At 53.6% G+C, this 27,430-nt stretch overlaps 1 protein-coding gene and 1 long non-coding RNA gene across 2 annotated transcripts; both read right to left on the reverse strand.

The window, feature by feature from the left end:
- Window positions 1-1,368: 1,368 nt before the first annotated feature.
- Window positions 1,369-4,201, reverse strand: LOC129056794 (uncharacterized). Its single transcript, XR_008521412.1, has 3 exons — window positions 3,659-4,201; window positions 2,182-2,298; window positions 1,369-1,940 (listed from the first exon to the last, which is right to left on the reverse strand). It is a non-coding gene; the product is annotated as an uncharacterized LOC129056794 (long non-coding RNA).
- A 255-nt stretch (window positions 4,202-4,456) lies between these two features.
- LOC129056792 (envoplakin-like) lies at window positions 4,457-16,688 on the reverse strand. The gene is given in 16 exon segments (XM_054546861.2): window positions 4,457-4,780; window positions 9,191-9,405; window positions 10,681-10,844; window positions 11,094-11,191; window positions 11,379-11,533; window positions 11,847-11,993; window positions 12,448-12,573; window positions 14,000-14,095; window positions 14,216-14,323; window positions 14,409-14,570; window positions 14,731-14,769; window positions 14,957-15,082; window positions 15,836-15,886; window positions 15,888-15,963; window positions 16,045-16,199; window positions 16,563-16,688. Coding segments are annotated over 15 exon segments (1,584 nt in total). The 5' UTR covers window positions 16,626-16,688; the 3' UTR covers window positions 4,457-4,780; window positions 9,191-9,387.
- Window positions 16,689-27,430: the final 10,742 nt, after the last annotated feature.

Genomic DNA, 27,430 nt, shown 5'->3' on the forward strand with positions numbered 1-27,430 from the left:
ATGGCTAAACAGCAAGTATGCACTTGATCATGCCAAAGAATACTGAAATAGCTTTGAGGGTAATTCAGTGTCCTTGAGGATTAAAAACAAATTGGAGATTGAGGGCTTCAAATCCCCATTAGGTCCTTGTGCAAACAGATGCTGAATTCCAACCCACATTAAGAAAGAGGCGAAAAAGATAAGGCAAAATCTCTGAAAGACAGGAGGAGGGGATTTCTGCAGTTTCTTGATGCTTAAGAGACAGGGACCTACCAGGCACTCACCTGAAAAATCCTGCAGGGTCACAGCACAGGGAAGGAAATGTGTTGGATACATAAGGTGACTTTGATGTTGAAAACACCACCTCCACCACCGATAATGGTTTTCATCATTCATACTTAGGTGCATATACAACCTCCAGCAACCATAATTACCACAAAGAACAGGCATTGTGTAAACTTTTATGAGGTTCTGTGTTATAAAATAATTACACAAAATGTATAAATAATGTGGGCACTAATAAGGTGAGTTTATATGTTGCAATATCTAGGGTTCCTATTGAACTTATAGAATGTAAAACTAAATAGGTACTAACGTAAAATGATACAGTTAGAAACACTTGATTCATGAAAAATAAAAAGTGAGCGAAAAGAAATAAAGCAAAAAGCCCAAATAAGATAAAGGTGAACTCACACACAATATCAGCAATTATATTCAATGTAAATGTACTGATGAACCAGATAAGAATACATTTCCTTAAAATAAAGTTACTTGTGTGTTAAATTTTAAAGGATGCTAAAAATACACTATGCAAACATTTACCTGCAGAAAGCTCTTGTGGTTATCTTGTTATCAGACCAGATAATTTTAATGAACATTATTTACATCAGGAAATGTGGGACATTTTATGTGTATAAAATGAAATATTCAACAAGAACACATAACAATTGTAAAATACACATGAGTCCATGTGTGGTGGCTCACGCCTGTAATCCCAGCACTTTGGGAGGCCAAGGCGGGTGGATTGCTTGAGCTCAGGAGTTCTAGACCAGCCTGGGCAGCATGGCAAAATTGCATCTCTAAAAAGTACAGAAAAAAAAAATTAGCCAGGCATGGTGGCATATGTGTCTGTAGTCCGAGATACTTGGGAGCCTGAGGTAGGAGGATCCCTTGAGCCTGAGAGGTGGAGGTTGCATTGAGCCAAGATAGCACCACTGCACTCCTGCCAGGGTGACAGAGTGAGATCCCGTCTCAAACAAACAAACAAAACAAAAAAAAAGCACGCACAAAAAAACAAACCAAAAAACATGTCCCTAATAATACAGTCTATATAAAATATAAATAAGCAGGAATAAGGAAGAGGAAAGAATTAATTCACAATTATAGTTATAAATAATGGCACACACTTTTATTAACTGAGTGAATCAGCAGAAAAAAAATTGCACATAAAAATATGTGAACAACCTGATAAACCAAATTCACCCACTGACACCAGGAGCCCAAACCTGAGGAGTAGTTGGCTAATGAATATGTATTACTGAAATGATTGAATAAGTGCAAGAAGAAATAAATGAGGCATTCATTATTTCTACCCAATTTGATGCTTCTCCTCTCTGTCCTGTGAGCAGGGGGCACTCCAGTGTCTATTCCTAGTCCCGTTCTTATCTCCTCCTCTCTCTCCCCAAGACTGAGCTGCATTCTGCAGGGTGGCTCCCATCCCCCTGGAGTAAATGACTGACGTGAGGAGCCCTGTCTTCCAGTGCTGCTGTTTTCATCGTGCTCTGGTTTGAATGTCTCCCTTCCAAAAGGATTTATACTTAATTGCCAGTGTGATAGTACTAAGAGGTGTGGGCCTTCAAAAGGTGATATAGTCTTGAACATGGAGACCTCATGGTTGGGATCAGGGCTCTTATACAAAGGCTGGAGATAGCGGTGTGCTCTGTCTCTCTTCTTTCCACCATCTGCCATGTGAGGACACAGAAAGAAGACACTTATCAGATGACAGTGCCTTGATCCTGAACTTCCCAGCCTCAAAAACTGTGAGAAGGCCAGGTGCGGTGGTTCATGCCTGTAATCCTAGCATTTGGGGAGGCTGAGGCAAGGCAACCATGAGATCAGGAGTTTGAGACCAGCCTGACCAACATGATGAAACTCCGTCTCTACTAAAAATACAAAAAATTAGCCAGGCATGGTGGCACACACCTGTAGTCCCAGCTACTCAGGAGGCTGAGGCAGGAGAATTGCTAGAACCTGGGAGGTGGAGGTTGCAGTGAGCCGAGATCGTGCCACTGAACTCCAGCCTGGTGACAGAGCGAGACTCTGTAAAAAAAATAAATAAATAATAAGTAAACAAAACAAAACAAAAAAACCTGTGAGAAAATGAATATCTGTTCTCTATTAACTACCCAGTCTGTGGGATTTTGCTGTAGCAGCACAAAGTGGACTAAAATGTGTCTGTGTCCTACAGACCTTGATTTTACAAAAAGAATATAAAACAAATTTGCTTCTCTTCATATTGCACGTGCGCTCTCTCTCTCTCCTGCAATAACAGCAAATGAAGACAAAAACCAATCAACCCAACTGCAGCCATCAGCCTCATCCCCACTCCTCCCTCACTTTGTGTCAAGGGCCACAGTCACCCATGGGTTCTTCCTCCTGAGCCTCCTCCAGCTCCCAGGGACCAGCCCTCAGCCTCCTGACACATCCTCACCTGCTCTGCTGCCTTCAGGCTCTTTGTTGAAAGTGACACCAATGATGTATTTCTAAAGCGTCTGTTTCATCCATCCTGTCTCCTGTCTACAACCCCAGAGAATGAACCAATCCATTCCCTGTGGAAGGAGCTGCTCAGGCCTCTGCTCCCAGAGCCCTCTGCATTCTCCCCTCACTGCAGCCTCCTCACATTGGACGGTCCTCGTATTCCTTACAGGCCCTTCTTCTAGTAACTAAGAAATCCTTATGGAAAAGCTCTTTGTTAATATCAGTAACTCAGGACAGAGCGAGTGTGTGATCCATGGATGCTGTGGACCAACGGGGACCAGGCTCTCAGGTGACTCCACTCACATGATTCCCACTGAGAGACTGCGATCTAACCAGTGAGCAGCAGGGGGCACTGTGAGTCTGCCTCAGGGTCTGCACAGAGGGAACCCACAGCTGGGCCACCCCCAGACTCCCCAGGGCAGCGTTTCCTGCCCACAGAACAGTGGAAGGTCCCAGCAGCTTCTTCCTCCCTGGTCCTTCCCGTGGGGCCAATTCTGAGTCTCACACGTTAGTCGTCTCCGTACCAAGAACAAAGCTCAGACTGCAGCTGCTTCTCAGGGTGGAGCCGCGGTCACCAGGAAGAGAAACAAATGTGTGGGAACAGCCTCTCCTCTGTCAGGCCAGTGAAGAAGATAAAAGCAGCCTCAGGTGACAGAGCTGAGACTGGTGTGTCAGCTGTGCCCACCATGGCCTGGACATCTCTTCTTCTTGTGCTTCTCTCCCACTGCACAGGTGAGGCCAGTTTTCTGGGACCTGGGGCAGCCCCCAGCCTGTGTCAGCATCTCTGGCTTTGAGCCCCAAGGAGTTTAACACTTAACAGCTCCATCACCAAAGTGTGTGTGTTTGCAGGTTCCATCTCCCAGCCTGTGCTGACTCAGCCACCCTCCCTCTCCGCATCCCCGGGAGCATCTGCCAGACTCACCTGCACCCTGAGCTGTGACCTCAATGTCAGTGGGAAAAAATTGTATACTGGTACCAGCAGAAGTCAGGGAGAAACCCCCGGTATCTCCTGAGCTCCTACTCAGACTCAGTTAAGCACCAGGGCTCTGGAGTCTCCAGATGCTTCTGTGGATCCAAAGATGCCTCAACTAATGACCAATGTCTCCATCTCTAGATTCTTACGTCTGAGGAGAGGTGAGAATCTATAGATGGAGACATTGGTCATTCCAGTCAATGAGAAAAGTGACTTTGGCCAGAACCTAAGGTCATTGGATCAGGGAAGGGGCCAGGAGGAGCTCCTTGAAGAGAGGCTGCAGAGCTTGAGAGGTAGGTTGAGGCAGATCAGCATGATGGCCCCCCAAGAAGGGCTCACAGAGTCACTGAAGGACTGTGGCATGGCAGGGACAAGCTCACATGGGCCTTCGGTTAGTGACCCTCCAGTTGCAATGAGAATAAAATGGAGAAGATCTGGGACAGGGAGAGAGGCTGGGGGTGCTGGTGCCATCCTGGCGAGATGGTGGTGGGTGGTTCTAGGTTAGTTAGAGTGGGGATGAAGAGCATAAAGCAGCTTTGTGATGTCTTTATGTCACAGGAAGACATAAGAGGGCTTGGACTTTGTGCATGAACGATATAGATGCTTCTAGGCTGACTCCCATGTTTCTGGCTGAGAATTTGGATAGTGACTCTAGTCCAAAGAAACAAAGAACATTGAAATCATACTTTATTTTATTTTTAACTCACAAATTAGAAAGGTAGATATTTGTATGTTTTTTCTTTATTTGCTCAATGATTTTTTTAATAGTTAAAAAAATTACTTAGAAACTACTAGGTGTCTATATTCTCCAGGGTTTTGTCTCCTGTCCTGATGATATCTTTTTTCTTTCTATGGGTTCAGGAGTCACTTCCCAGGCTGTGGTGACACAGGAACTTTCACTGTCCACACCTCCTAGAGGGACAGCGACATTCACCTATGGCTCCAAAATTGGGGCTGTCATCAGGGCATCTCATGACAGCTGGGTCCAACAGAACATCTGTGAATGTCTTCGGGGTCAATGGTGGATACAAGCAATCAGGTCCTGGGACCCCTGCACAATCTACTGGTTCTCTGCATAAAGAAAAAACCACCCTGATTATAAAGGGGGACAGAACAAAAATGAGGCCCAGTATTACATGATCAGTGGCATCTGCAACATCAGCACAGGGACAAATACAGGTGGGAAGCTAGACTCTAACACCTCAGATCAAGGCTCAGTCCTGTGCTTCTGAAGCACATTTTTTGTTTTTGAAGGCTGGTTTCCAACTACCGCAGACTCAGGTCGTTAGTTCCTCAGGCCCCCAGTGGATCACCACAATCACTTTTTCTATCAATCATGGCAGTTATTTCAGATTAAAGGTACACTTCCTCCTACTTAAGTTATAGGTAACACTGTGACATATTTGGTGACTTCAGTTTAAAAGACTAAGGTAGAGAATGGGAGAGATATGAGGCTTCAGAAACATTTCAGCAGATGGAAAGCAGGCTACAGAGTGATTCATTTCCAATATGATTTGATTGATTAAATATCTGAAATTAAATACATACAAAGGGGAATGTATCTCATTTCTCCTGATACTGACAAAGTTAAAAAACAAGGAAAAAACAATAAAACAAAAGCAAGTACTATTTCAGATCTATTGACAAAACTCTAGAAAGTCTTATAATATCCAGAATATCTAGGATACAGTAAAAAATTAACTTTCCATATGAAGAACCAGAGGAACACAACTTAAATAAGAAAAGACAATCAACAGACACCAATACTGAAATAATTTAGGTGCTGACGTTATGTAACTGAGATTACTTAAGCAGCAATTATACAATCCCTTCAGTGAGCAATTTTAGACATTATTTTTTGAAGTTTTATTTTAGGCTCAGGGGTACATGTGCAGGTATGTTACATAGGTAAACGTGGGTCACAAGGAACATTCTTGAAACAAGTGGAAAAGAAGTAAATCCCAGAAAAGAAAAAGAAGTCATAAAAACAAACCAAATTAAAATTAGAGAACTGAAAAATACAATAAATTAAATTAAAAACAATAGTCTGGAGGGACTCTGGAACAGGTAACAGCAAAATTAAAAATCAAGCATTAGAGGAATTATTTACCATAGAGAAGTACAAACAATAGTCATCTAATCCCAGCAGGGGGCGCTGTGGATCTTCTCAGAGGTGAGTAAGTCCTGAAATTAACTCCCAGGGCTCTCATTTATGGCTCCCGGGCCCATACTCACTGGCCCGAGTTGGGGGTTAGAGCAGGTGCTTTCTACCAAAGGGCAAATTCAGAGCTCCCAGCAGCCCAGCCTCCCTGACAGAGCGGTGCTCCCTGGCTGAGCACTCAGAACCCATGGAGCTGGTGGTTTTGGTAAAGAACCCATAGTTGCGTAATGCTCCACCCAAACGCACATCTTCACCCAGGGAGCTGATGAAGAGCTAGAGGAACTGTCCAAGAGTCCAGCAGTGGCTGAGGGTCCTGGGGATCTTTGGAAAGTCCACACCATGGCCTGGATGCTTCTCCTCCACCTCTGCTTTCTCCTCACTCTATGTCTGGGTTCATGGAGATTTCAGAGACAGGCCTTTGGAGGTATCCCTCTGCTTCTCTTCCTCATTCCTAACATGTATCTGTGTTTGTTTCTTGGTTCAGTTCTCAGGCTGTGGTGACTCAGGAGCCCTCACTGACTGTGTCCCAAAGAGAGACACTCATTCTCATGTGTGGCTCTGGTCAGCCAGGAGGAAGGAGGAGGGAGCAGCTCCAGGTGCCCTGGAAGGAGGTGCTGCACTGTCCTTGCTGGGTTTTTTGCTCTGCTGCCCCCAGTGGAGGCTCCTCAGGGAGGAAGAGCTCCAGGACTGCCCTGTAAACCACACAGGGAGCTGGGCAGGTGAGTCCAGGGGGAGGAGGGCTGTGTGGAAACCTGAGACTCAGGTACTTAGTGGCATGGACACTGCCCAGCTCCATCCTTTTTGGGGAGGACAAAATGGGCACTGGAAGGGACAGCATACATGGGTGCATCTGGGCCTTGGGCATCAGGGGACACTGAGGCCTGTGCTGTGGATCTCAGCTGGGGGACCCGCCCCTGGCCCTGCGCTGGAGTTCACTGCCCCCACCCACTGGGGCCAGCAGCTGTGTCCTCACAGGTCCCTGTGGAGCCACAAAACAGCCCCACCTAAGTCCACACCCCCAGGGTCAGCTTTCCAGGCAGAGGTAAGGGGCAGGTCCCATGGTGGGGTTTAGACAGCCCAGAGGAGGAGACTTGTTTGCATGAAGTGTCCCCCCTTGGCCTGGGCTGCTGGAGGTAGTAGGAGGGACTTGGGCAGCTCAGGCCCAGCTGAGGGTCCTCAGGATGCAGAGCTGTGTTGGGGTACCCACCACGGCCTGGGATTCTCCCCTTCTCCCTCTTCTTATTTACTACACAGGTGGCTGGGGCCAGGCATCAGGGCTGTAGATAAAAGGACCAAGGATTGTGCATGTGTCTGTGCCCACCGTCTTGCCTCTCTCACCCTGTGTTCATCCTAATGTCCGGGACCCAGGGCCCAATCCGTGCTGACTTAGCCATCTGCAGCGCCCGAGTCTGTGGGGAGATGAACACCAGCACCTGCGCTGGAAGCAGCAGCAACGCTGGGCAAGGGCGTGGTCCTGATACCAGAAGTTCCCCGCTGGGTCTCCAAACTCCTCATCTATGACAGCAGTCGTCGGCCCACAGCAGGTGAACACTGCCTTCCTGAGCATTTCTGGGCTCCTCATCCCAAGGATGAAGCTGATTATCCCTGCTCAGCTTGGGACAGGGACATCAAGCTCATGCAGTGCTGCAGGCACTGTGAGACTAAAACATGTGGCACACGCAGTGAGATGTTCTCCCTGTGCAGCTCCCAGCCCTCGGCCAAGTCAGCGGCTTAGCCCCGGTGGGTTCTTTCTTTCTTTCTCTTTTTTGTGTTTTTGCTCAAAGTTTAGAGATTTAGACCCACCGCAGTGAATATGGTCTAGAAACTGTGTCTCCTTCCTCTCAATTCTACCCACACATCCAGCCCTGACAGGAACACATTGTCATATTGTCTCATATTAAGAAATATTTCTCAATACCAGGGTCAGGCTGCCCTGAGAATCTGATGGCTCAGGACAGAACCAAAGACAGAGTCCACTGTCCACAGAGTGACCCAGGATAGTTTATTCCCAGAGGTCTGAACACCTACTGTGTGCCAGCTTCAAGTCAAGGGGCTCAGGACACAAGATGAACAAAACAGGAAGGCTCATTGTTCTTCTTGGCCAAGCGTTAGCCAAGAAGCTTACATCATCTGGTAGAATAGATAAGACTAACAAGCATATATGTTAATGCAATTAGAGAAAATTACCTGTGAGGAGAGGAGCGCTCGGTGGGCAGGGGGCGGGGGAGAGGAGCCATTAGAGGGTTAGACTGGGATGACACAAGATCTGACTTCAGTTTGTGCAGAAAAGTTTAGATTTCTCAGAGAAGATGGACAAGGAAGTGGAAAGTGTGAAGGCTGTGGGACCAGCTTGGGTCACTGGAGAGAATGATGGGATTCAGCATGTGTTTTGGGGAGGAAGGAGGGACTGAAGCCTGGGTGAGGAGAGAGGGCTCAAGGCTGGCTGCCTTAGGACCAGGATGGGGCACACTGAGCCTCCTGCTGGGAAGCCTTCATGGGCAAGGGGAGTTGGGGAGGCCCTAAGCTCATTGCCACAATGGAAACATTGAAAACTGCCTCCTAGCATCATTCAAAGGTGTCACAGGAACTTTTCTTTTTAGATGGCAAAAGCAGAATCTTCCTCTGAGACTTAATCTGAGATGTCCCTTCTCCGTGCCCTTTCCTGTCCCCTGGCTGAATTCCCATGGGAACAAAATACCTCTGCCATCCTGGGAATCACATTTGGATACAAACCCTCCAGAATGATTAAGACCTGGAGTCCCTGACCTACTGATCAGGAATCCTGGCCTTCAGGACAACTTGTCTAGATCACTCACACCGTCTCCCCTGACACCATCATAGTGACTGGGAGTGGACAGTCAGATCGGTTGGACAGTGCATGGCCTGTCCCTGGAGCTGCAGCTGGCGTTAGACATATGCTAACCATGTGGCTGGGTGATTTGTGGTCCTGACAGGAGAGGAAAACAACAGGTTTGCCTAAGTGGCCCAGTATGTGTATCACTGTGGCCCACACCTGCCCCCTTAGCTCATGATGAGTGTTGTCCTGTGGATGCTGGGACGTGGGAAGGGACACAGGCCAGGCTGTTTCTATCACAGAAAGTTACAGTTCTGGCTTCATGACCTTTCCAATATTCCTTCAACAGCAACCAGGTCAAGACACAGCCACTCCCATGTACAAAACATCAATCTGAAATTCAGGCAGTCTTGGGAAACAAGAGAAAAAATACCCTTGTGATGGCCTTCTCATCCCAGAGGGGAAAGAAAGGAAAAGACGTTCAAGGAGTTACGAGAGTGGCCACTGTCCACCATCGTCTGGGTACCTGTCCTCCACTTGCCCGTCCCTCAGGTGAAGACCAGGTTCACAGGCCAGCACCTGCACCTCTTCCTGTGTCCACGTGCTCCACATGGGGGCTCTTCCTCCTCCCATTCCAAGATGACTGCTCCCCCAGGTCACCTCTGTGTCGTTGCTGAGAGTCCCGGTCACAGGGATCTGGGTCAGTGTCAGCCTGACTCTGATTCAGCTGGGTGACCGCCCCTTCAGGACACAAAACCAGTTACTGGAGCCCTGAGTGAACTCCCCTGGATTTCCCACACCCTGAACTCCCATTCTGTGTTCTCCTAGAATGTTCTGCCTCTACCCAATAATGTCATGTTACGTTCTCAGACCTGCAGCCATTTATGTCCCCAGTTTCTACACTGTCTCATGTTCTCACCCCATTTCACAGCTCATTTTCTAGTAATCATCCGATGACTCCAAACGTTCCTCTACAGCTCACTGTCCCATGAGCTGGGCAACACGGCAAAACCCCATCTCCACCAAAAAAATTAGCTGGGCTCAGTGTTGCACCTGTGGTCCCAACTACTTGGGAGGCTGAGGTGGGAGGATCACTCAAGCCTGGAAGGTGGAGGTTGCAGTGAGCTGAGATTATACCACTGCACACCACTGCACTCCAGCCTGGGTGACAAAGTGAGACCCCATCTCAAGAAACAGACCAGGCGCGTGGGTCACGCCTGTAATCCCAGCACTCAGGGAGGCCGAGATGGGTGGATCACTTGAGGTCAGGAGTTCGACATCAGCCTGGCCAACATGGTGAAACCCCGTCTCTACTAAAAATACAAAAATTAGTTGGGCATGGTGGTGTGCACCTGTAATCCCAGCTACTCCAGAGGTTGAGGCAGGAGAATTGCTTGAACCTGGGAGGCAGAAGTTGCAGTGAGCCGAGATCGCGCCACTGCACTCCAGCCTGGGTGATGCAGAGAGACTTTGTCTCAAGAAAATAAAACAAACTAGTTTGGAAAGATAACCCAGACTGTGGCCCGATGTGGGTTTCACTTTGAGCACTCTTGGGAGTGTTGAGTCCTCGTGGCAGAGAGCTTGCTGTTCTTGGGTAAGGAGTTTACACAATGCTGCAACCTCCCCAGGAAGGCTCCCCCTTGCAGCCAGGGGACATCTCTTCCTCAGATTCTCCAGGCTTCCTTGCTATTTCAGGAGCTTCGCCAGAATACCTCCTGGGGGTGTTGACATTGGGCCCTACTGGAACCTTCCTGAATGATCAGGTGAGCTGGGCATTATTACGTCTGCTTCAGGGATGAGGAAACCAAGGCCCAGAAGGTTATGTAGTCTAAGATCACAGAGCTGGTCAGTGGAGGAGCCAGGAGGGGAACCAGCTTGTCTGAGCCTGGGTCTGTCCACACCCTTCTCCACCTCCGTCCCAGCCACTGCTCCTGCGCTTGCCTCACCTCCCTCAAGTGTGAGCACCAGGGCTGCGCCGCTTCTCATCCCAGCTGCCCCTTTCCACCGCTCACCCACCTTGTGGCTGTGGATGTGGCCCTCCAGGGGTGTGGTGCGGCCTAGCTGGGCCCGCGCCCAGGCCAGCACCTGCCTCTTTATCTGTCCCAGGTCTCCATCCAGCCGGGTCATCTGTGTCAGGAGCTTCTGGGCCTGTGGGTTGGCCAAGGCCAAGCCAGATGGAGCTGGGGACAGAGGTGCTGGTGAGGGCCCAGGGCCTATCTCCAGACTGCCAGATGGGTGCCCCCACCAGGTGCCCACAGAGGGTGCTGTCGGGGTAGGGTGGAGGGGATGGGCAGGGCCACCCCGGAGATGAAATCCCCAGAGTGATGGTCCCTAACCCAAGGCAACCCCTGCCCATCACAGACCAGTCGGAAGTCAGAATCTCCTCCTTCCAGCCCCACAGCCACCCCTCCCTGGGCCACCCTGGGTACCCTGCTAGCTGGGCCGCACAGACTCCACAGTGCTGGCCTTCAGGCAGCTCTGGACTGTGGCCTGTTTCTGCTTCAGGGCCTGCAGCTCCGAGGCCAGCCTAGAACGAAGAGGGGATCAGAGAAAGAGGTCCTCACTCTGCCTCTCTCCCTCCCCAGCCCCAGTAGACGCAGCTTCAGGTGGAGGCCGGCCTTTCAGCAGGGGTCTGCCGGGCCATAGGCTTGGACAGCGCAGGGCCGGCCTGCTCTGCCCACAGCCTGCCCCTGAGTATCCCTCCACAGACCTACCGGGAGGCACTGGCCACGGCATCAGGGTCTGGTGCTGGGATGCAGAAGCAGGCGGCGGGAGCACACTTGTTCTCCCCACCAGGGCCCTGCACGACCCAGGTGTGCAGGTCAGTGTTATCTATCAGCTTATACCGCTCACCCCGCAGCAGCTGCACCTGGGGGCACAGAAAGGGAGCGGCTCCTGCGGGCTCAGGGGCAGGGGTCCAAAGCCAGGGCAGACTAGGGGCTGGGGACAGAGACAGATGGGGACAGCAGCTGGAGCAGGGACAAGAGTAGGGTGGGAGGTGCTGTGGTAGAAAAGAGGCAGGACAGGACTTGGAGAGAGTAGGGTCTGGGTCAAGGGAAGGAGTAGGGCAAAAGTGGGCACAGGAGACAGCTGGGGATGGAGCAGGGATGGGCTTGGGCAGGGGCAGGGGATGGGCTGGGTGGGGCTGGATGGTGGCAGGGGTGAGGTGGGAGAGTTCGCACTTCTCCTGAGTCCCAGTCGCAGATGCTGTCCACGTGCAGGGGCTGCTGAGGCAGGTTTCTTCGCTGTGGCAGAGGGGCCACATCCCGGCTTCGCCACTGCAGGTCCCCAGTGGCCCTCTCAGTGACGGCCAGCTGTTTCTCCTCTGCCTGCCGGGGGCCCAGGCAGTTGGGACTCAGGCCAGGCTGCACTGGAGGCTGGCCCATCCTTCAAAAGGACTAGAGGCTGGCCTTCATGAACGCAGGGGTCTCTAAATCAGTAAAGTAAAAGGAGCCCCTCTCTGGGGGCCTAGGATCCTGGGATCTGCTAGTTGCAGGGAGGGGGATGGCACAGCATCACCCAGGACCCCGAGCAGAAGCTAGATGGGCCTCAGAGCTCTCCCAGGCTGCCCTTGTCCCACTGCAAATGAGGAAACTGATGTCCAGAGGTGGGAGGAGCTTGCTGGTACCTGGCCAGCCTCCTGCTAGAGCAGACCCCCCGCCAGCACCCAGGCCAGGGCTTAGGACAGGACTAGGTACCGAGGCAGAAAGGCTCAGGCCCAGAAAGATGGACAGGACCAATTCCCAGAAGTGGGGTGCAGATGGCCTGGTGGGGTGGTCTCACCTCCAGCTGTTGCAGCAGCTCTGTGGGGGTGCCAGGGGGGCCCCCAGGTGCAGGGCTGGACTTGGCATCCAAGTTGGAGTTGAGCTTCTCCAGGGTCTGGCTGACTGAGTCGGCCTCTTCCTGGAACTGAGTTCACTGGGTGGTCGAGGGCAGAGCCTGGGGCAACCTGCTGCCCATTGACTCTACAAACCAGCTGAACTTAAGCCAGCTAAACCTAAACCAGCTAAACTTCAACCAGCTAAACCTAAACCAGCTAAACACAAACCAGATAAACTTAAACCAGATAAACCTAAACCAGCTAAACTTAAACCAGCTAAACCTAAACTGTCACTCTCCCCTACTCTGGTCGGTCTTTCTTATTCCTACCCAGGCGGCAGGACCTTTTATCACTGGTGTGCTCTTGCAAATGGGGTCTTATTCGTGCACTGGACTTAATTTTTTTAAGTGGGTCATAAAACACTTGGACTTCATCCTTCCTGCACAAATGAAGGGCACCGTCACCTGCCTCCCTCCAGCACCTGAAGTCTTTCTTGCTGGGACAGAGGGTATTGGAGCTGCACTTGTCCCAGCCCCGGAGAAGAAGCTATGCTTTAAAGAAGCATTCCAGGTGCTTTTACGGATTTTTTGTCAGTGTGTGATCACAGTCTTGTGGTTCTATAGGAAAATGTATGAAACATTATCTGCCCCCAAATCCCAGTTGTATATTATATCAGAGTTTCTCAACCATTTTTTTCATTATTATTCTCCTAAAGAGCCTTTTAAGAAATCTTTTCTTTATTTTCCCCCCACCTCATCCCCATAAAATTTTATTTATTTATTTATTTTGATAGAGACTTATCTGTTTGTATAGAGACAGGGTCTCACTATGTTGCCCAGGCTGGTCTGGAACTACTGGGGTCAAGCAATTCTCCTGGCTTGGCCTCCCAAAGTGCTGGAATTACAGGTGTGAGCCACCACACCTGGCCCCCATGACATTTTTATACCACAGATATGCTGCATACAGCTTAGGTGCTGTATGTGGATCTGTACTTCATGCATAAAAAGAGTTATTTTTCTGCCATTAAGAACCAATTTTCACCCCCCTGGGAACTGCTTCACCCTGTTGAGAATGTGCCCATGCCTTTCCTTCCCTCTGGGACCGAGTGGCTACCACACAGCTCTATTTTATTTTTGAGGTGGAGTCTCTCTTTGTCACCCAGGCTGGAGTGCAGTGGACCAATATTGGCCCACTGCAACCTCCACGTCCTGGGTTCAAGCGATTCTCCTGCCTCAGACTCCTGAGTAGCTGGGATTACAGGCGTGCGCCACCACGTCTGGCTAATTTTGGTATTTTTAGTAGAGACAGGGTTTCACCATGTTGGCCAGGCTGATCTCGAACTCCTGACCTCAAGTGATCCGCCAGCCTCGGCCTCCCAAAGTGCTGGGATTACAGGTGTGAGCCACCGCGCCCTGCCAGCTCTGTCTAGTTGAGAGGTGCAGTGCCTCTCCTGTGGGCAGGTGTGCTGTGGGACCTCCTGCCCCTGCCGCTCCTGCCGCCTGCCCGAGGGCTCACCCGGGTGTAGTCCTCCACGTGCTGCAGCTGGGTCTCCTGGCAGATGCACAGGTTCAGGAAGTTCTGCCACTCCATCTTCAGGGCCTCCTGGTGGGCCTGGGTATGGCAGCACGGAGCCCTCGGACCACGCCCCGCCCCCCCACCCACGTCCACCCCACCTCCCCCGCTTCCCCGCCCACCACGTCCCTTCTCACTCTTGCCCTGTCCCCAGCGCACCTGGATGGGCCCCACCGCGGGGTGCCGCAGCTCCACCATGCGCTCTCCGTCGTCCTCCAGCTGGTTTACGCTCTGCTCCTGGCTCAGCAGCTCGTGCTGCTTGAAGTGCTGGGGGCGAGTCGGGTGGGGAGCGGCGGTGAGGACCAGGATGGCCCTGGCCACCCCCACCTGGCCCCAACCTCTGCCAGCCGACCTCGTACTCCCGCCGCACGCCCGCAGGATCGGCCATGAGGTCTCTCCAGTCCTGCTGCAGGATGCGGCGCTGCTGCTCCGCCAGGGCGCTCAGCTGCCGCGTGCAGCCCTGCAGGTGCGTGCACAGGCTGCCCAGGCTCTGCCCGCGCCACGACACCGCCTTCTGTGCTCAGGACCCGTCGCCTGCAGCAGGGTGGGGAGAGAGAAAGTGGGGGGCAAAAGGCGCCATTGGGCCACGCTCAGGAACACTGGCCCCGGGCAGGGTCTGGGCCGCCACCCAGGCCCACCGGCAGCCACCCTGCCCGACCCTCCCTCCTGCTCACCAGTAGGTCTCGGTATTGGCTCCGGATGGTGGCTGCATCCTGCCTCGACCAAGGGGAGAAACAAGCCCGTGAGAGGTGGGGTGCAGGGAGACGGCCCCCTAAGATCTGGGCCAGCCATCCCCAACCCACCCCTATCCCCAGGGCCCAGCCGATCGAGCTCCGGCTCTGACTGGAGAAACAGGGGCTGAAGCTGGCCCCGGATGTGACATCCTCCCGGCTCACCCACCGGCCCCACGAGGCTCCGCAGCTGCTCTCCTTGGTCGTTGATCTTGTTCTGCAGGATGTTGAGCTCCGCGATCTGTTCCTCCAGCTCCGCCATGCCCGGCCCGTACCGGCCGGCGCAGACCTGCTTCTGCAGGAGAGCCGGCGGCTCATCACCGCAGGACCGCGGTGGGGAGCCAGAGAACCCCATACGCCTCCCACCCGGAGAAGTGGATTTGGTCATTTGGGCAGAGCGTGGACGAGCCTGGGAGCAGCCCGGGTGCACGCCCTGAAGCTCACCCAGGGGCGAGGCCATTCTGCAGTGGCCCCTGAGTCCCACAGGTTCCCAGACGCTGGGCTCAGCCTCTGAGAAGTCTCCAGCTCCATCCTGCCTTGTCTGTGAGCCAGCCTCAGTGCTTCCCGCCTGGACACCTTCCAGCCAAGCTCCAGGGCCCTCAGAACGCCGTGCTCCACCCGGGCCCTTCCCCACTGTCCCTCTGTTGTCATGATGACACCCCTTCTGTGTGGCATCAAAGCACAACTCCTCACCCCAGGATCAGAATGCCCCATGACCTGGCTCTGCCCACCTGCCCAGAAATCCCCACTTCCCGTCGAACCCTAGGCTTCCTCCTGGCAGGAACCTTTGCTCTTTCTTTCTGGAATTGTCCTCTCCTCACTACTTCACCCTGACCCAACCGAGCCCTCTCACCCCTCTGAGGTCTCTTCATATGCCTCCTCCTGCAGGAAGTCTTCCCTGACTGCACTGTCTGCTCTGCTGTCTCCCTGCCCAGACCACTGAGCCACCCCTACACCCTGACTGTTCAAGCCTACAGTCAGGCCCTGGGTTAAATGCAGTTCCTTATCGCCCTCTGATCACACTGGGGTGTGACTTTGAGCTCCTGACCTGTTTCTGCTCCAGCACGCGTGCCCAGTCGACCCTGGGTCCCACGCCGGGGCGGCAGTACCATCTTCTCGTACAGGGCACGGTACTCCGCACACTCCTGGGTCACCCGCTCGTGCAGCTGCTTGATGCTGTCAAGAAAGTGGCCAGCAGGTCAGGGCTGGGCCTGGGTCTTCCCCAGGGACCCCCAGCCCTGCCGCAGCCCCACTCACTCCTTCTCAGTCTCCTCAGCCTGCGGGTACTTGAGCCGCCGGGCCTTGTCCACGTCCAGGAAGAGGTCCTTGAGTAGCACCTCGGCCTCCTTCAGGCTGCGGCCCGTCTCCTGCTGGTGCTGCAGGGCCTGGCTCTGCTCACTGTTCAGCCGGTCCTGTGGGCAGGGGATGGGCAGACTCGCCAGGGCCCAGAGCCCCCACACCCCTGATGCCCATCACTGTGGGCCTGAGCCCCACCTTTGGGACCCCAGCTATGCTGGCCAACCTCGAGGCCCACGCCAGGCACAGGGTCAGGTCCAGGGCGTCCGTGGGGCAGGTGACAGGACACGGGAGCCCAGCAAAGAAGGAAGCTGAGCCCTCTCTCCCACTGTGTGTTAGGGGACGGGCAGTGCAGGACAAATGTCATCTGTCCCATCTTCACCATCACCAGGGGGCACTCAGGGAGTGCCAGTCCTGATGATGCGCCTCCCATGCCACCCAGCCTGCCCACGCCCTGCCAACTGCTGCCGGGGCCTCACCTGCTGCAGCCTCTTCTGCATCTCCAGGATGTCCCGCTCCACCTGGTCGGCGCTGGCTTGCATGTGGGAGATGAGCAGGGCCAGCTCCTGGGTGGCAGCCCTGGTGGGTGGAGGGGACAGTGGGCAGCTCGGTGGAAGAGGCCCCTCTGTGCCCCATCCAGGTGGCGTCCCCTGCCCTCCCTCCACCCCATCCTGCCCCCACAGCCTAGCTCACTGCCCTGACTTTGGGGTCTCTCTCTGCAGGAGGCTCTGTGAGCTAGTCCTGGTTGGGGGTGTTAGCATTGCCCCGCCACATGAGGGGTCAAAAGGTGAGGGTCTCAGGTCTGTGTGGTGCTGCGGGGGCAGGCGGCCTCAGTGTCCCAGCCTCAGCCAGCTGTGCTGGCAGTGAGTTCCCGACCCCACCCAGCTGCCTGCCACTTCCCCCCTGCGAGCCAGTGAATCACCGGCTCAGCCACTAGTACCTGAGCCAGCCTGGCTGGGCCTTGGGAGGGGCAGTTGGGCTGGCTGGAGCAGGGAGGCAGCAGCATGTCCCCCACCCCCATCTCCTCCCACTCCAGCCATGTGTTCCCCTATACCTCCTCCACCCTGGGGAGCTTTGCCAGGGTGCTGGCTTCAGTAGCCGTCTAGAGGAGCCTCACACTGTCGGAGCCGAGGAGGGGTGGCAGGCGCAAGAGACTGCTGGGCACCCTAACATTCTCCAGAGTTGAGGGTTCAAAGCCCAGATTGGGCCCTGACTTGCTCTGAGTCACATGGTCAGGGACGGAGGGGAAACCTTGCTTCCACCCCAGGGCTTTTTCTGTGCATTTGCCCTGCAGCCTCCATAGAGCACCTGCTGTGTGCACGCAGTCACTCTGTGGAGGTCACGAGGTCAAGCAGACCTAAAAGAGGGCAGATTGGTCCAAGCCTCATGAGCACAGTGCCTTATGGGGGATCATTATCCTGGGGCAGGGGAAGCCTTGAACTGGGTCAAAGGATGGGCCCCCTCCCAGGCAAAGGGACAGTGCTGGTGAAGGCACAGCAGTCTGGAAGAACTCTGTGGCCAAGACAGCCTGGTTTCATCTTTCTCCATCATTAATGCTGTGTGATCTTGGGCAAGTTACTCAACCTCTCTGTGCCTGAGGTTCCTCACTCTTAAAGTGGGATTTGAATAAAAATATCTATGCCTTAGGGCTATTGTGAGCATTAATTGAATTTATCCGTCTGAAACATCCAGTGCAGGCCTGGTGCAGGGTTGGCACCCAGCATGTGTTAGTTTTTATTCCACTAGAGGGTTAGTGGCTTGAAGGCAGGGGCCTGTTGGTTCTGTCTACAGCGACATCTCCAGTGCCTAGAACAGTCCTGGCATGCAGTAAGTACTCAGTAAGTTCATGTCAAACGAGTGGATCGCACGTGAGGTGACCCAGAGCCAACAGGGCCCTGAGGACCGAGCTGCCCCAGGCCAGGAGTGCACTGCTGGGGAGCCTGCCTGGACAGTGGGAGCTGCAGGTGCTGGGCCCCAGGTGCTCCTGCTCAGGTCCCGCCTACTGGGATGGCTGCTCCCACCCGGAGCCGCACACTCCACCCTGGGTGGGGCTCAGGTGCCCCAGGGAGGACAGGTCACTCAGCAAGAGTGTTAGCTGAGAGTCTTAACCACTGTCTTTCCTGTCCACCCAGACGCCCAGCCTCCGTGTCTGCTGGTGCCTTGATCCCTATCGGGGTAATGGGCACCCCCACTCCCACACCAGCCTTTCATCCCTGAGCTTATCTCGACACCCTGGACCCAGGCGGGCTGCCGCCTCCTCTGCAGACGAGCTGAAGCCAGTGAGTGGGAAGAGCACCACCCAGTCCATCCACAGAGAGCTGGGGCTGGGCCCCAGAGAACCGGGTGGTCCAGGGGAGGCCCAGTGCCCCCTGCACCACACCCACTGGAAAAGAAGCCCCAGCTCTATTTTGTTTTGTTTTAACAGACAGGGTCTTGCTCTGTCACCCAGGCTAGAGTGCAGTGGAGTGATCACGGCTCATTGCAGCCTCGACTTCCCGGGCTCAAGTGATCCTCTCACCTCATCCTCCCAAGTAGCTCTGACTACAGGCATGCACCACTACATCCAGATAATTTTTGTATACTTTTTGTAGAGACGGGATTTCGTCATGTTGCCCAGGCTGGTCTCCAACTCCTGGGCTCAAGTGATCCACCCGCCTCGGCCTCCCAAAGCGGTAGGATTGCAGGCCTGAGGTATTGCACCAGGATTTTTTTTTTTTTTAAAGACAGAGTCTCAGTCTGTCACCCAGGCAGGAGCGCAGTGGTGTGATCATGGCTCACTGCAGCCTCAAACTCCTGGGCTCAAGCAATAGGCACGAGCCACCATGCCTGGCTGTTTTTTATTTTTATTTTTTTATAGAAACAAGATCTCCCTATGTTGCCCAGGCTGGTCTCGAACTCCTGGGCTCAAGGAATCCTCCCACGTTGGCCTCCTGAAGTTCAGGGGTTATAGGCGTGAGCTACCGCGCCTGGCCATGAACCCCTAACTCTTCAATACAACAAGGCCCTGGGTGAGAATTCTGGGGAGGGCTCTGGCTTAGGCAGGAGGCAGCACAGCCCCTGCGTCCCTACCCCAGGGATCCCACCCCGCCCCCTCAGTCCTCATGCCCTGCACCCAGGCTCCAGGGGTCATCCCAGCCAAGTAGAGCCTTGGGGCAGAGCTGCAGCCAGGCAGCCAGGCTCTTCCGTCCCCCAGCCTCTGGCAGAGGAGGGCATCGGTGCAGGCTCCTGTCCAGCACTTCTCCTGCTGAGCGGCCTCAATCCGTGGCCTGCAGGCCCCCTTAGAGGATGTAGGGAGCCCCAGGCCATCCCCTGCCTCCTGCCAGGGCTGAAGTTCGGCCTGGGCCTGCGGCTCCCAAGGCAGGGAGAGAGTCCACCCCTGGGCCCTTTGGCCTCGGGACACCAAATGCCAGCACGGGGCTGGTCCTGGGCTCTGGGCCGCCACCAGGTGGCTCAAGGACCTGGGCCTGGCACCACCCCAGCTCCCCTGCTCCCCATCCCCCAGTCCCACTCACCAGCTGTGCTAGCTGGGGGAGCCTTTGGGGGACCCCTTGGCTGGGGAGCCCTTGGGGGACCCCTTCCCCTGGGAGCCTTTGCTCAATCCCTTGAACATGGTCGTAAAGGCAGGTGCTGGCTCAGGCTGGGCTTGGATGGCGAAGGAGGGCAGGAGGGCAGGTGGGAGGCAGCGGGCGTCCTTGCTGGCTGGTCAGCTAAGTCTGGCAAGGTAGGGCGGCTGGGCACTGGGGAAGGGAGTTTCTGGGAGGCCCCTCCTTGCAGGTGAGGCAGCAGGCGGCCAGGCCCCAGGCCTGCCACGCATGCACCCACAACGACCACACTCATGCCTGCTCTTGCGTAACCAGTCTGGGAGGAAAGGGCACAGCCTTGAGGGCAGGGCCGAGCCTGCCTGACTCCCACAGAAGGTTTGGACTTGTTACACCCACATGCCCAGGGGAGCGTGGCGGCGATCACACCCAGATAGGGAAGGAGCTGGGCCAGGACAAAGGGGGCTGGAGACAGACGTGCACATGCAGGCGCAGGCTCGGCGGAGAGGCCTCAGCCCCGGAGCTCAGGATTAATAAACACCTCCAGCCGGCTCAGAGGCCCTGCTGCCAGACAGGCCCCCACCCACAGCTCTCAATCCCCCAGGAGAGGAGGGAGTGTCCTGCCAGCCCAGGGCCTGGCTCTCTGTTCTCCACTGACATGATGGGGCAGCCAGGGGACGTTCACTCCAGACAACTGGCACAAGGTCCATTTTTTTTTTTTAAGAGACAAAGTCTCGCTCTGTCACTGGAGTACAATGGCACGATCTCAGCTCACTGCAACCTCTGCCTCCTGGGTTCAAGTGATTCTCCTGCTTCAGCCTTCCGAGTAGCTGGGATTACAGGTGCCCGTCACTACACCCAGAAAATTTTTGTATTATTAGCAGAGAAGGGGTTTCACCATGTTGGCCAGGCTGGTCTTGAACTCCTGACCTCAAGTGATCCACCCGCCTTGGCCTCCCAAAATGCTGGGATCACAGGCATAAGCCACCGCACCCGGCCCCATTTTATAAAGTGTGCACAGTGCAGCAGCACCAGGGCTGGCTTCAGGTGCCACTAAGCCTGGGCTCTGGCTGAGGCCCGGGAGCCTGATGCACTTGGCTTTTCCTACCTGCCTCTTGCCCCACCCAGAAATGGCCCCTGGTGGCTTTTATGAAGTCAGATTGAGTGGCAGACAGTGATGCCAGCTTATTAGTCTTTTCCTCACACTGGGGACCAGGGCTGCTGCCTTTTCCTTCTGTGGTGACCCTGAGCATCTTCAAGAAAGGGGTGATGGCACCTCCCTTTCCAGGCGCTCATTTCACTGTCCCAGTGTAACAGGCCCCTTCTGCGGAGGTGGCGTCGCTTTCCAGGTCATTCCTGAAATCCCCGTGGTTTTAGTGGAAGGAGGGCTTGAGGGGGAGCCAGGGGATGGAACAGGCTGACTGGGTGACATCACCTGGTCATCCTGGCAGGCCTCGCTGAGGACAAAACACAGCCTGGCAGGAGAGAAAGTTCCCAGCAGACGGGGGAGACCAGGGACCAATGCGTGATACTGGCCTCAGGCCCCCATGGGATAGAAAAGGCCTGCACCCTTTTTGGCTGAATCTCATGGGAAGCCCCTGAACTCGGCCATGGAGAGGGGATGCAGGAAACCCCCATTCCTAGAGGTGGAGGAGCTGACAGGGGCAGTGGGGGTGGGGAGGGAAGCGGTGGCCCCTGACAGCAATGAGGAAACAAAGTGGTCTTCAGTGTCCTCAGCTCCCAGCCCGTGCCTTGAGTGAGATGCCACCAGAGATGACTGGCCACTCAGCCTCTGCCCCAGCCTGCTCCCACTTTGTTCCTGGTGACACTTGTCTTCTAACCACTCGTCGTACGCCTGCAATCAATTGTCTTCAGAAAGGAGCCGTTTGTGTGAATGACTACGGGGGCGAACGCCAGTCTCACCCCTGGCCTCCCTGACTCACCTTTCCTTTTCTTTTTTTTTTTTTTTTTTTGAGATGTAGTCTTGCTCTGTCTCCCAGGCTGGAGTGCAGTGGCACCATCTTGGCTCACTGCAACCCCTGCCTCCCAGGTTCAAGCGATTCTTCTGTCTCAGCCTCCTGAGTAGCTGGGACTACAGGTGCACGCCACCACACCCAGTTAATTTTTGTATTTTTAGTATAGATGGGGTTTCACCATGTTGGCCAGGCTGGTCTCGAACTCCTGACCTCAGGTGATTCGCCCACCTCAGCCTCCCAAAGTGCTGGGATTACAGGCATCAGCCACTGAGCCCGGCTGCTTCACCTTTGAGCTTGGTGCCTCCCTGGGAGGTGGCAGTCTTGGAAGTGGGGCCCTGGGGAGAGGTGTCCAGACTCTAGACAGACAGCAGCCAGGCGAGGCCTCTGAGCTGTGCAGGGGGAGGTGCCCTGGGTGGAGGGCAGTGAGTCTGAGGTCTAGAACAATGGAGCTTCTTCGACCTCTCTGCAGAAGCCCTCCAGGAAATGAGCACTGCAGGGGGCCCTCACACGCCCCAGAGATTAAGGGCTAACTGATTTACTGCAAGAAAAACAAGAGCTGACTTCCTGGTGTGATCTTCTCATGCCACATCAAATCAGGCCCAGCTCCTCTGATAAGGGCTGCCAGGCGGCAGGCAGGAACACCCTGAGCCATGAGGCGGTCTCTCACGTGGGATGCTCCTGTCCAATGGCAGCAACCCTGGCCCCAGAAGAAAACAGGAGAAAGGACAGGGACACAGAGTGGGGCATGGCTGTCTTTGTGCTTCACCTCTGGCCTCACACTTTGGAGAGAAAGGAGCCCTTTATCTAAAAGGTCAAGATGGGGCTGACTGCCTGGATCAAGACCCTCAGCGTCCATTTCTGCAACCACAAGTCCTGCTGTGTGTGGCTGTAGTGCATTTGAAGGTGCCCGGACCGAAGTGAGATGTGTTATACATGCAAAATTCACACCAGATTTTAAAGACATACTATGGAAAAAGAATGTAAAACGGCCGTCTGCGGTGGCTCATGCCTGTAATCCCAGCACTTTGGGAGGCCGAGGTGGGCGGATCATGAGGTCAGGAGTTCAAGACCAGCCTGACCAACATGGTGAAACCTCGTCTGTACTAAAAAATAAAACAATTAGCTGGGCATGGTGGCACATGCCTGTAGTCCCAGCTACTCGGGAGGCTGAGGCAGAAGAATCACTTGAATCTGGGAGGCGGAGGTTGCAGTGAGCTGAGATTGTGTCACTGCATTCCAGCCTAGGAGACAGAGCAAAACTTGGTCTCAAAAAAAAAAAAAAAAGAATGTAAAGCATCTCGTTAATTTTTCTATTGATTACATATTGAAATATTTTGGATATGTTGAATTAAATGAAATGTATTTTTGGTTTTATTTATTTATTTTTTTGAGACAGAGTCTTGCTCTGCTGCCCAGGCTGGAGTGCAGTGGCACAATCTCGGCTCACTGCAACCTCCACTTCCCAGGTTCAAGAGATTCTCCTACCTGAGCCTCCCGAGTAGCTGGGACTACAGGCTTGCACCACCACGCCCGGCTAATTTTTGTATTTTTAGTGGAGACGAGGTTTCACCATGTTGGTCAGGCTGGTCTCGAACTCCTGACCTCATGATCCGGGATTACAGGCATATTTTAAATTTTGACCTGTTGGTTTTTACTCTTTAAAATGTGGCTACCGATAAATCTAAAGTGACAAATGAGGCTTGCATTTCGGGCTTATCGGGATTCCTTCAGACAGCTCTGGCCTGGAAGTTAGATAGGATGCCCCGACCTTCAACCCTCCTAAGCCCTTGCTTCTGCCATGTCTCTTTGCTTGCAGTTAAAAAAATTTTTTTGGCCAGGTGGGGTGGCTCACGCCTGTAATCCCAGCACTTTGGGAGGCCAAGGCGGGCAGATCACCTGAGGTCAGGAGTTTGAGACCAGCCTGACCAACATGGAGAAACCCCGTCTCTACTAAAAATACAAAATAATAAAACCAGGCATGGGCGTGGTGGCGCATGCTTGTAATCCCAGCTACTTGTGAGGCTGAGGCAGGAGAATCGCTTGAACCCAGGAGGTGGAGGTTGCGGTGAGCCGAGATCGCGCCATTGCACTCCAGCCTGGGCAACAAGAGCAAAACTCCATCTCAAAAAAAATTAAAAAAAAAAAAAATATATATATATAAATATATATATATATATATGTATTTTTTGGCAGGGCACACTGGCTCACACTTGTAATCCCAGCACTTTGGGAGGCTGAGGAGGCCGGATCACTTGAAGTCAGGAGTTCAAGACCAGCCTGGCCAACATGGTGAAACCCCATTTCTACTAAAAATACAAAAATTAGCCAGGCGTTGTGGTGAGTGCCTGTAGTCCCAGCTACTCGGGAGGCTGAGGCAGGAGGATCGCTTGAACCCAGGAGGTGGAGGGAGGTTGCAGTGAGCCGAGATTGAGTCACTGCACTCCAGCCTGGATGACAGAAGTGAGACTCTATCTCAAAAAAAACAAAAAAAAAACTTTTTTGGCCAGGCACGGTGGCTCATGCTTATAATCCCAGCACTTTGGGAGGCCAAGGTGGGCGGATCATGAGGTCAAGAGTTCAAGACCAGCCTGACCAACATGGTAAAACCTCGTCTCTACTGAAAATACAAAAATTAGCTGGGCTTGGTGGCACGCACCTGTAATCCCAGCTACTCAGGAGGCTGAGGCAGGAGAATCACTTGAACCTGGGAGGTGGAAGTTGCAGTGAACCGAGATCTCATCACTGAACTCCAGACTGGGTGACAGAGTGAGACTCCAGCTCAAAAAAAAAAAACCAAAAAATTTTTTTTTAAAGGCATGCATACAAAGATAGCATCTCCCCACTTTGAAGGGCCTGGTGAGTCCTTCCCCTCGCCTGATCCTGGCTTGTTCCTTGATGGATTGAGAGATTAGAGATGAAACGATCCCTGGGGCTGCTCAACCCTCTGCCAGCCGTGACTTTGCCTGGCAGCTTACTCACTCCTTGCGCCTGGAGCTCCACGCTGATGTGGGCAGCTGGCAGCTCACCTGGCCTGGGACCTAAGCAAGAGGCCTGATCAGACCAAAAACAGTGAGACTCTCAGCTCCAAGACTGCCAGACACAGCTGGGCACATGTGCAGCCCAGCCACGGGGTGGCTGCTTGGCAAGTGTGCCAGCAGTTAAGCCCTCTGGTGCCCACTCTCTCCTTCAGCTCCAGGGCTCCTGTGGGGAGCATTCTTCTCCCTGCTGAGGCTGATGGTGGTAATTGCCTCCTTTGCCTCAGGAGCCGTAAGCTACAAGGCACCCATGTGTTCCTGATGAGGTGAGGCTTTGCCGTCTCAGGAAATTGCCCTGTTTGTACAAAAGCTCTGCTGCCAGACCCTTGGACTGAAGTTGAGTGATGACCTCTTCCCTTCACTCCCTTGGCCCGCTGAGCAAAGCAGAGGCACCCTCCTCCAGCTGGGCCTAGAGGAGCACAGTCAGGTGGACTGGGGGTTCAAGGGACCAGCCTCCTTCCATTGTCTGCAGGTATAGGGTTGGGGGATAGAGGCTGTGGCCCAGGAATCTGCAGGGCCACCGGGAGGAGGCTCTTTTGGCTGTGAGTCTGCCTAGCAATCTGATAAAAAGAACTGAAATGCCAAGATCAGCCTAGAGAGAAGCAAAAGGTGGCACAGCTTGCTTAACCAGACAAGAGTGGGGAGGAACAGGTGCTAGTGATTCCTTTTGGGACTTTTACGGGGAAGGTTTAGAGGAAGCAACTACAAAAACTCCAAAAATCAGAAAACAACCAAATCTTGTGTGTGTTAAGAGAGCAGGCAGGATTCCTCATACTAAATGGCAAGAAAGAGAACATAGAGGGAACCCCTGGAATCCTCAAAACCGAGGCTGCCTTAGGGTATCTGTCCCTCCCTCTGAACCATCCCCTTTCCCTGGGAGAAATGGGACACACAGCACCAGCCCCAGTTCAGCTGTAGGACTGGTGCTGGTGCAGCCCACTCCCCAGCCCCTGCAGCCACCTGGTGCATGAGCCATCCCTGCATTCCAGAAGTCTGCAGCCCAGCCAGTCTTACTCAGGAACTGGTAGGCCCAAGGGCTCTGGGCCTCTCTGCCACCTTTTAGATAATAGCTGTCCTTACTAGCTAGGTCTGGGGACCTGCAGCCCTATTTTGGAGAAGTGCAGATGTGACAGAGGCAGCCAGCTAACTATCCATGCCAAGATAACAACCCGTATGGCCGCTTGAGAAAATGTTCCACCAGCTGCACCACAGCAGCAGGGGTCTGGTGGCATCTGGCACTGTTCACTGGTCAGAGGGAGAAAAAGGTTTATAAAACAGACAAACATGAAAACGAAGGAACAAGCAGTTCTTATAGCTGCCTGATTTGTCTCTATTGTCAGGAAGCTGGAAAGGGGATGTCAAACCACCCAGCACAGACAGCAGCTCGTCAGACCCAAACTATTGTCTGAATGGCATTGCACAGACTTAGGAGGACTTCCTGGGAAGGGGAAGACAAGGACGCAGGCTGGCTGAGTGGAAGGCTCTGTCAGCTATGTGTGCCCATCGACTCAGGGTGCAGCAGCCCACACTGTCTTGGGGTCTGGGCTCAGAACATTTTGGGGGAACCTCCTCACTGTCTCCTCCCAGCAACTTTGAGATGCAGCTGCCCCTGTTGTACAGGAGCTGGAGCGTGCTCAGAGGCAATGGACTAGTAAGTGCAGGGCAGGGATCCACCAGCTCAGAGGACCCTGGGCACCTGCTCTCTCTCTGCCTCACACCTCTTCTTAGGCAGCATGGGAGGCACTGCCTGGCAAGGCCTTTGCACAGCCACACCCATCTCCATTCCACAGATGAGCTGCAGCTAACGTTACTCAGCTTTCACTGGCCCAGGTACCTGCCCGTCATAGCTGGATTGCTAGGTCAGAAGATCCCTGGGGAAGCACTTTGGGAGGCCGAGGCTGCGGATCACCTGAGGTCAGAAGTTCGAGACCAGCCTATCCAACATGGTGAAACCTCATCTCTACTAAAAATACAAAAATTAGCTGGGCTTGGTGGCACATGCCTGTAATCCCAGCTACTCAGGAGGCTGAGGCAGGAGAATCACTTGAACCCAGGAGGCGGAGGTTGTGGTGAGCGGAGATTGTGCCATTGCACTCCAGCCTGGGCAACAAGAGTGAAACCTCATCTCGGAATAATAATAATAATACCTCTAGTGGACGCTTGTAGAGCCCCTCACTCTGTGCCAGATGGTGCTTAGAGCAGAGGGTGGACCCAGAGGCCAGGAGCTATCTAATGTGTGCGACCTGCACAGCCTGCCACCCCAGCTGGCCCTGGGCAGTGCCCCCAGCCACGGCCCCTCCCAGGTCCTGCTCCCAAGTGTCTCTAATATCTAACAGAATAACAGGTTGGATTCTTCCAGTTGGTGTTGTCAGGATGCAGACAATTTCCAATTTATTCTCTTTGCTTTGGAACACCGATAAATTTTACAGCTAAATCTGCTTTCCATCTCCTCTGTAGCAACAAGTGTCTTCAAACAAAAAATTAGAACCAACACATATTTTTACTATCTTTGGATATTTTCCTAGATCTCTAAATGTCCCAGGCTTTTCAAGGCTGCAGACAGAATTGTGCTGTTTAGAATTCTGTGATCAGTTAGCTTTTTTGTGTGTGACTAACGACACCTCGTATGTGAAAAATTAGCGCTGCCACAGCAATGACAGTGAACAGAGCACAGTCCCACCCTCAAAGCCCCTGGTGTCGGCCTTCCTCTCCTAGGGGGGTGAAGCCTCTGCCTCAGCTTTTGGGAGGAAAGTCCCGGCTCTGGTCCAGGGCCACTATGGGTTGAGTGTGCCCTGTC

Source organism: Pongo abelii, chromosome 19 (assembly GCF_028885655.2).
Source record: "Pongo abelii isolate AG06213 chromosome 19, NHGRI_mPonAbe1-v2.0_pri, whole genome shotgun sequence".
NCBI classification, from domain to species: Eukaryota; Metazoa; Chordata; class Mammalia; order Primates; family Hominidae; genus Pongo; species Pongo abelii.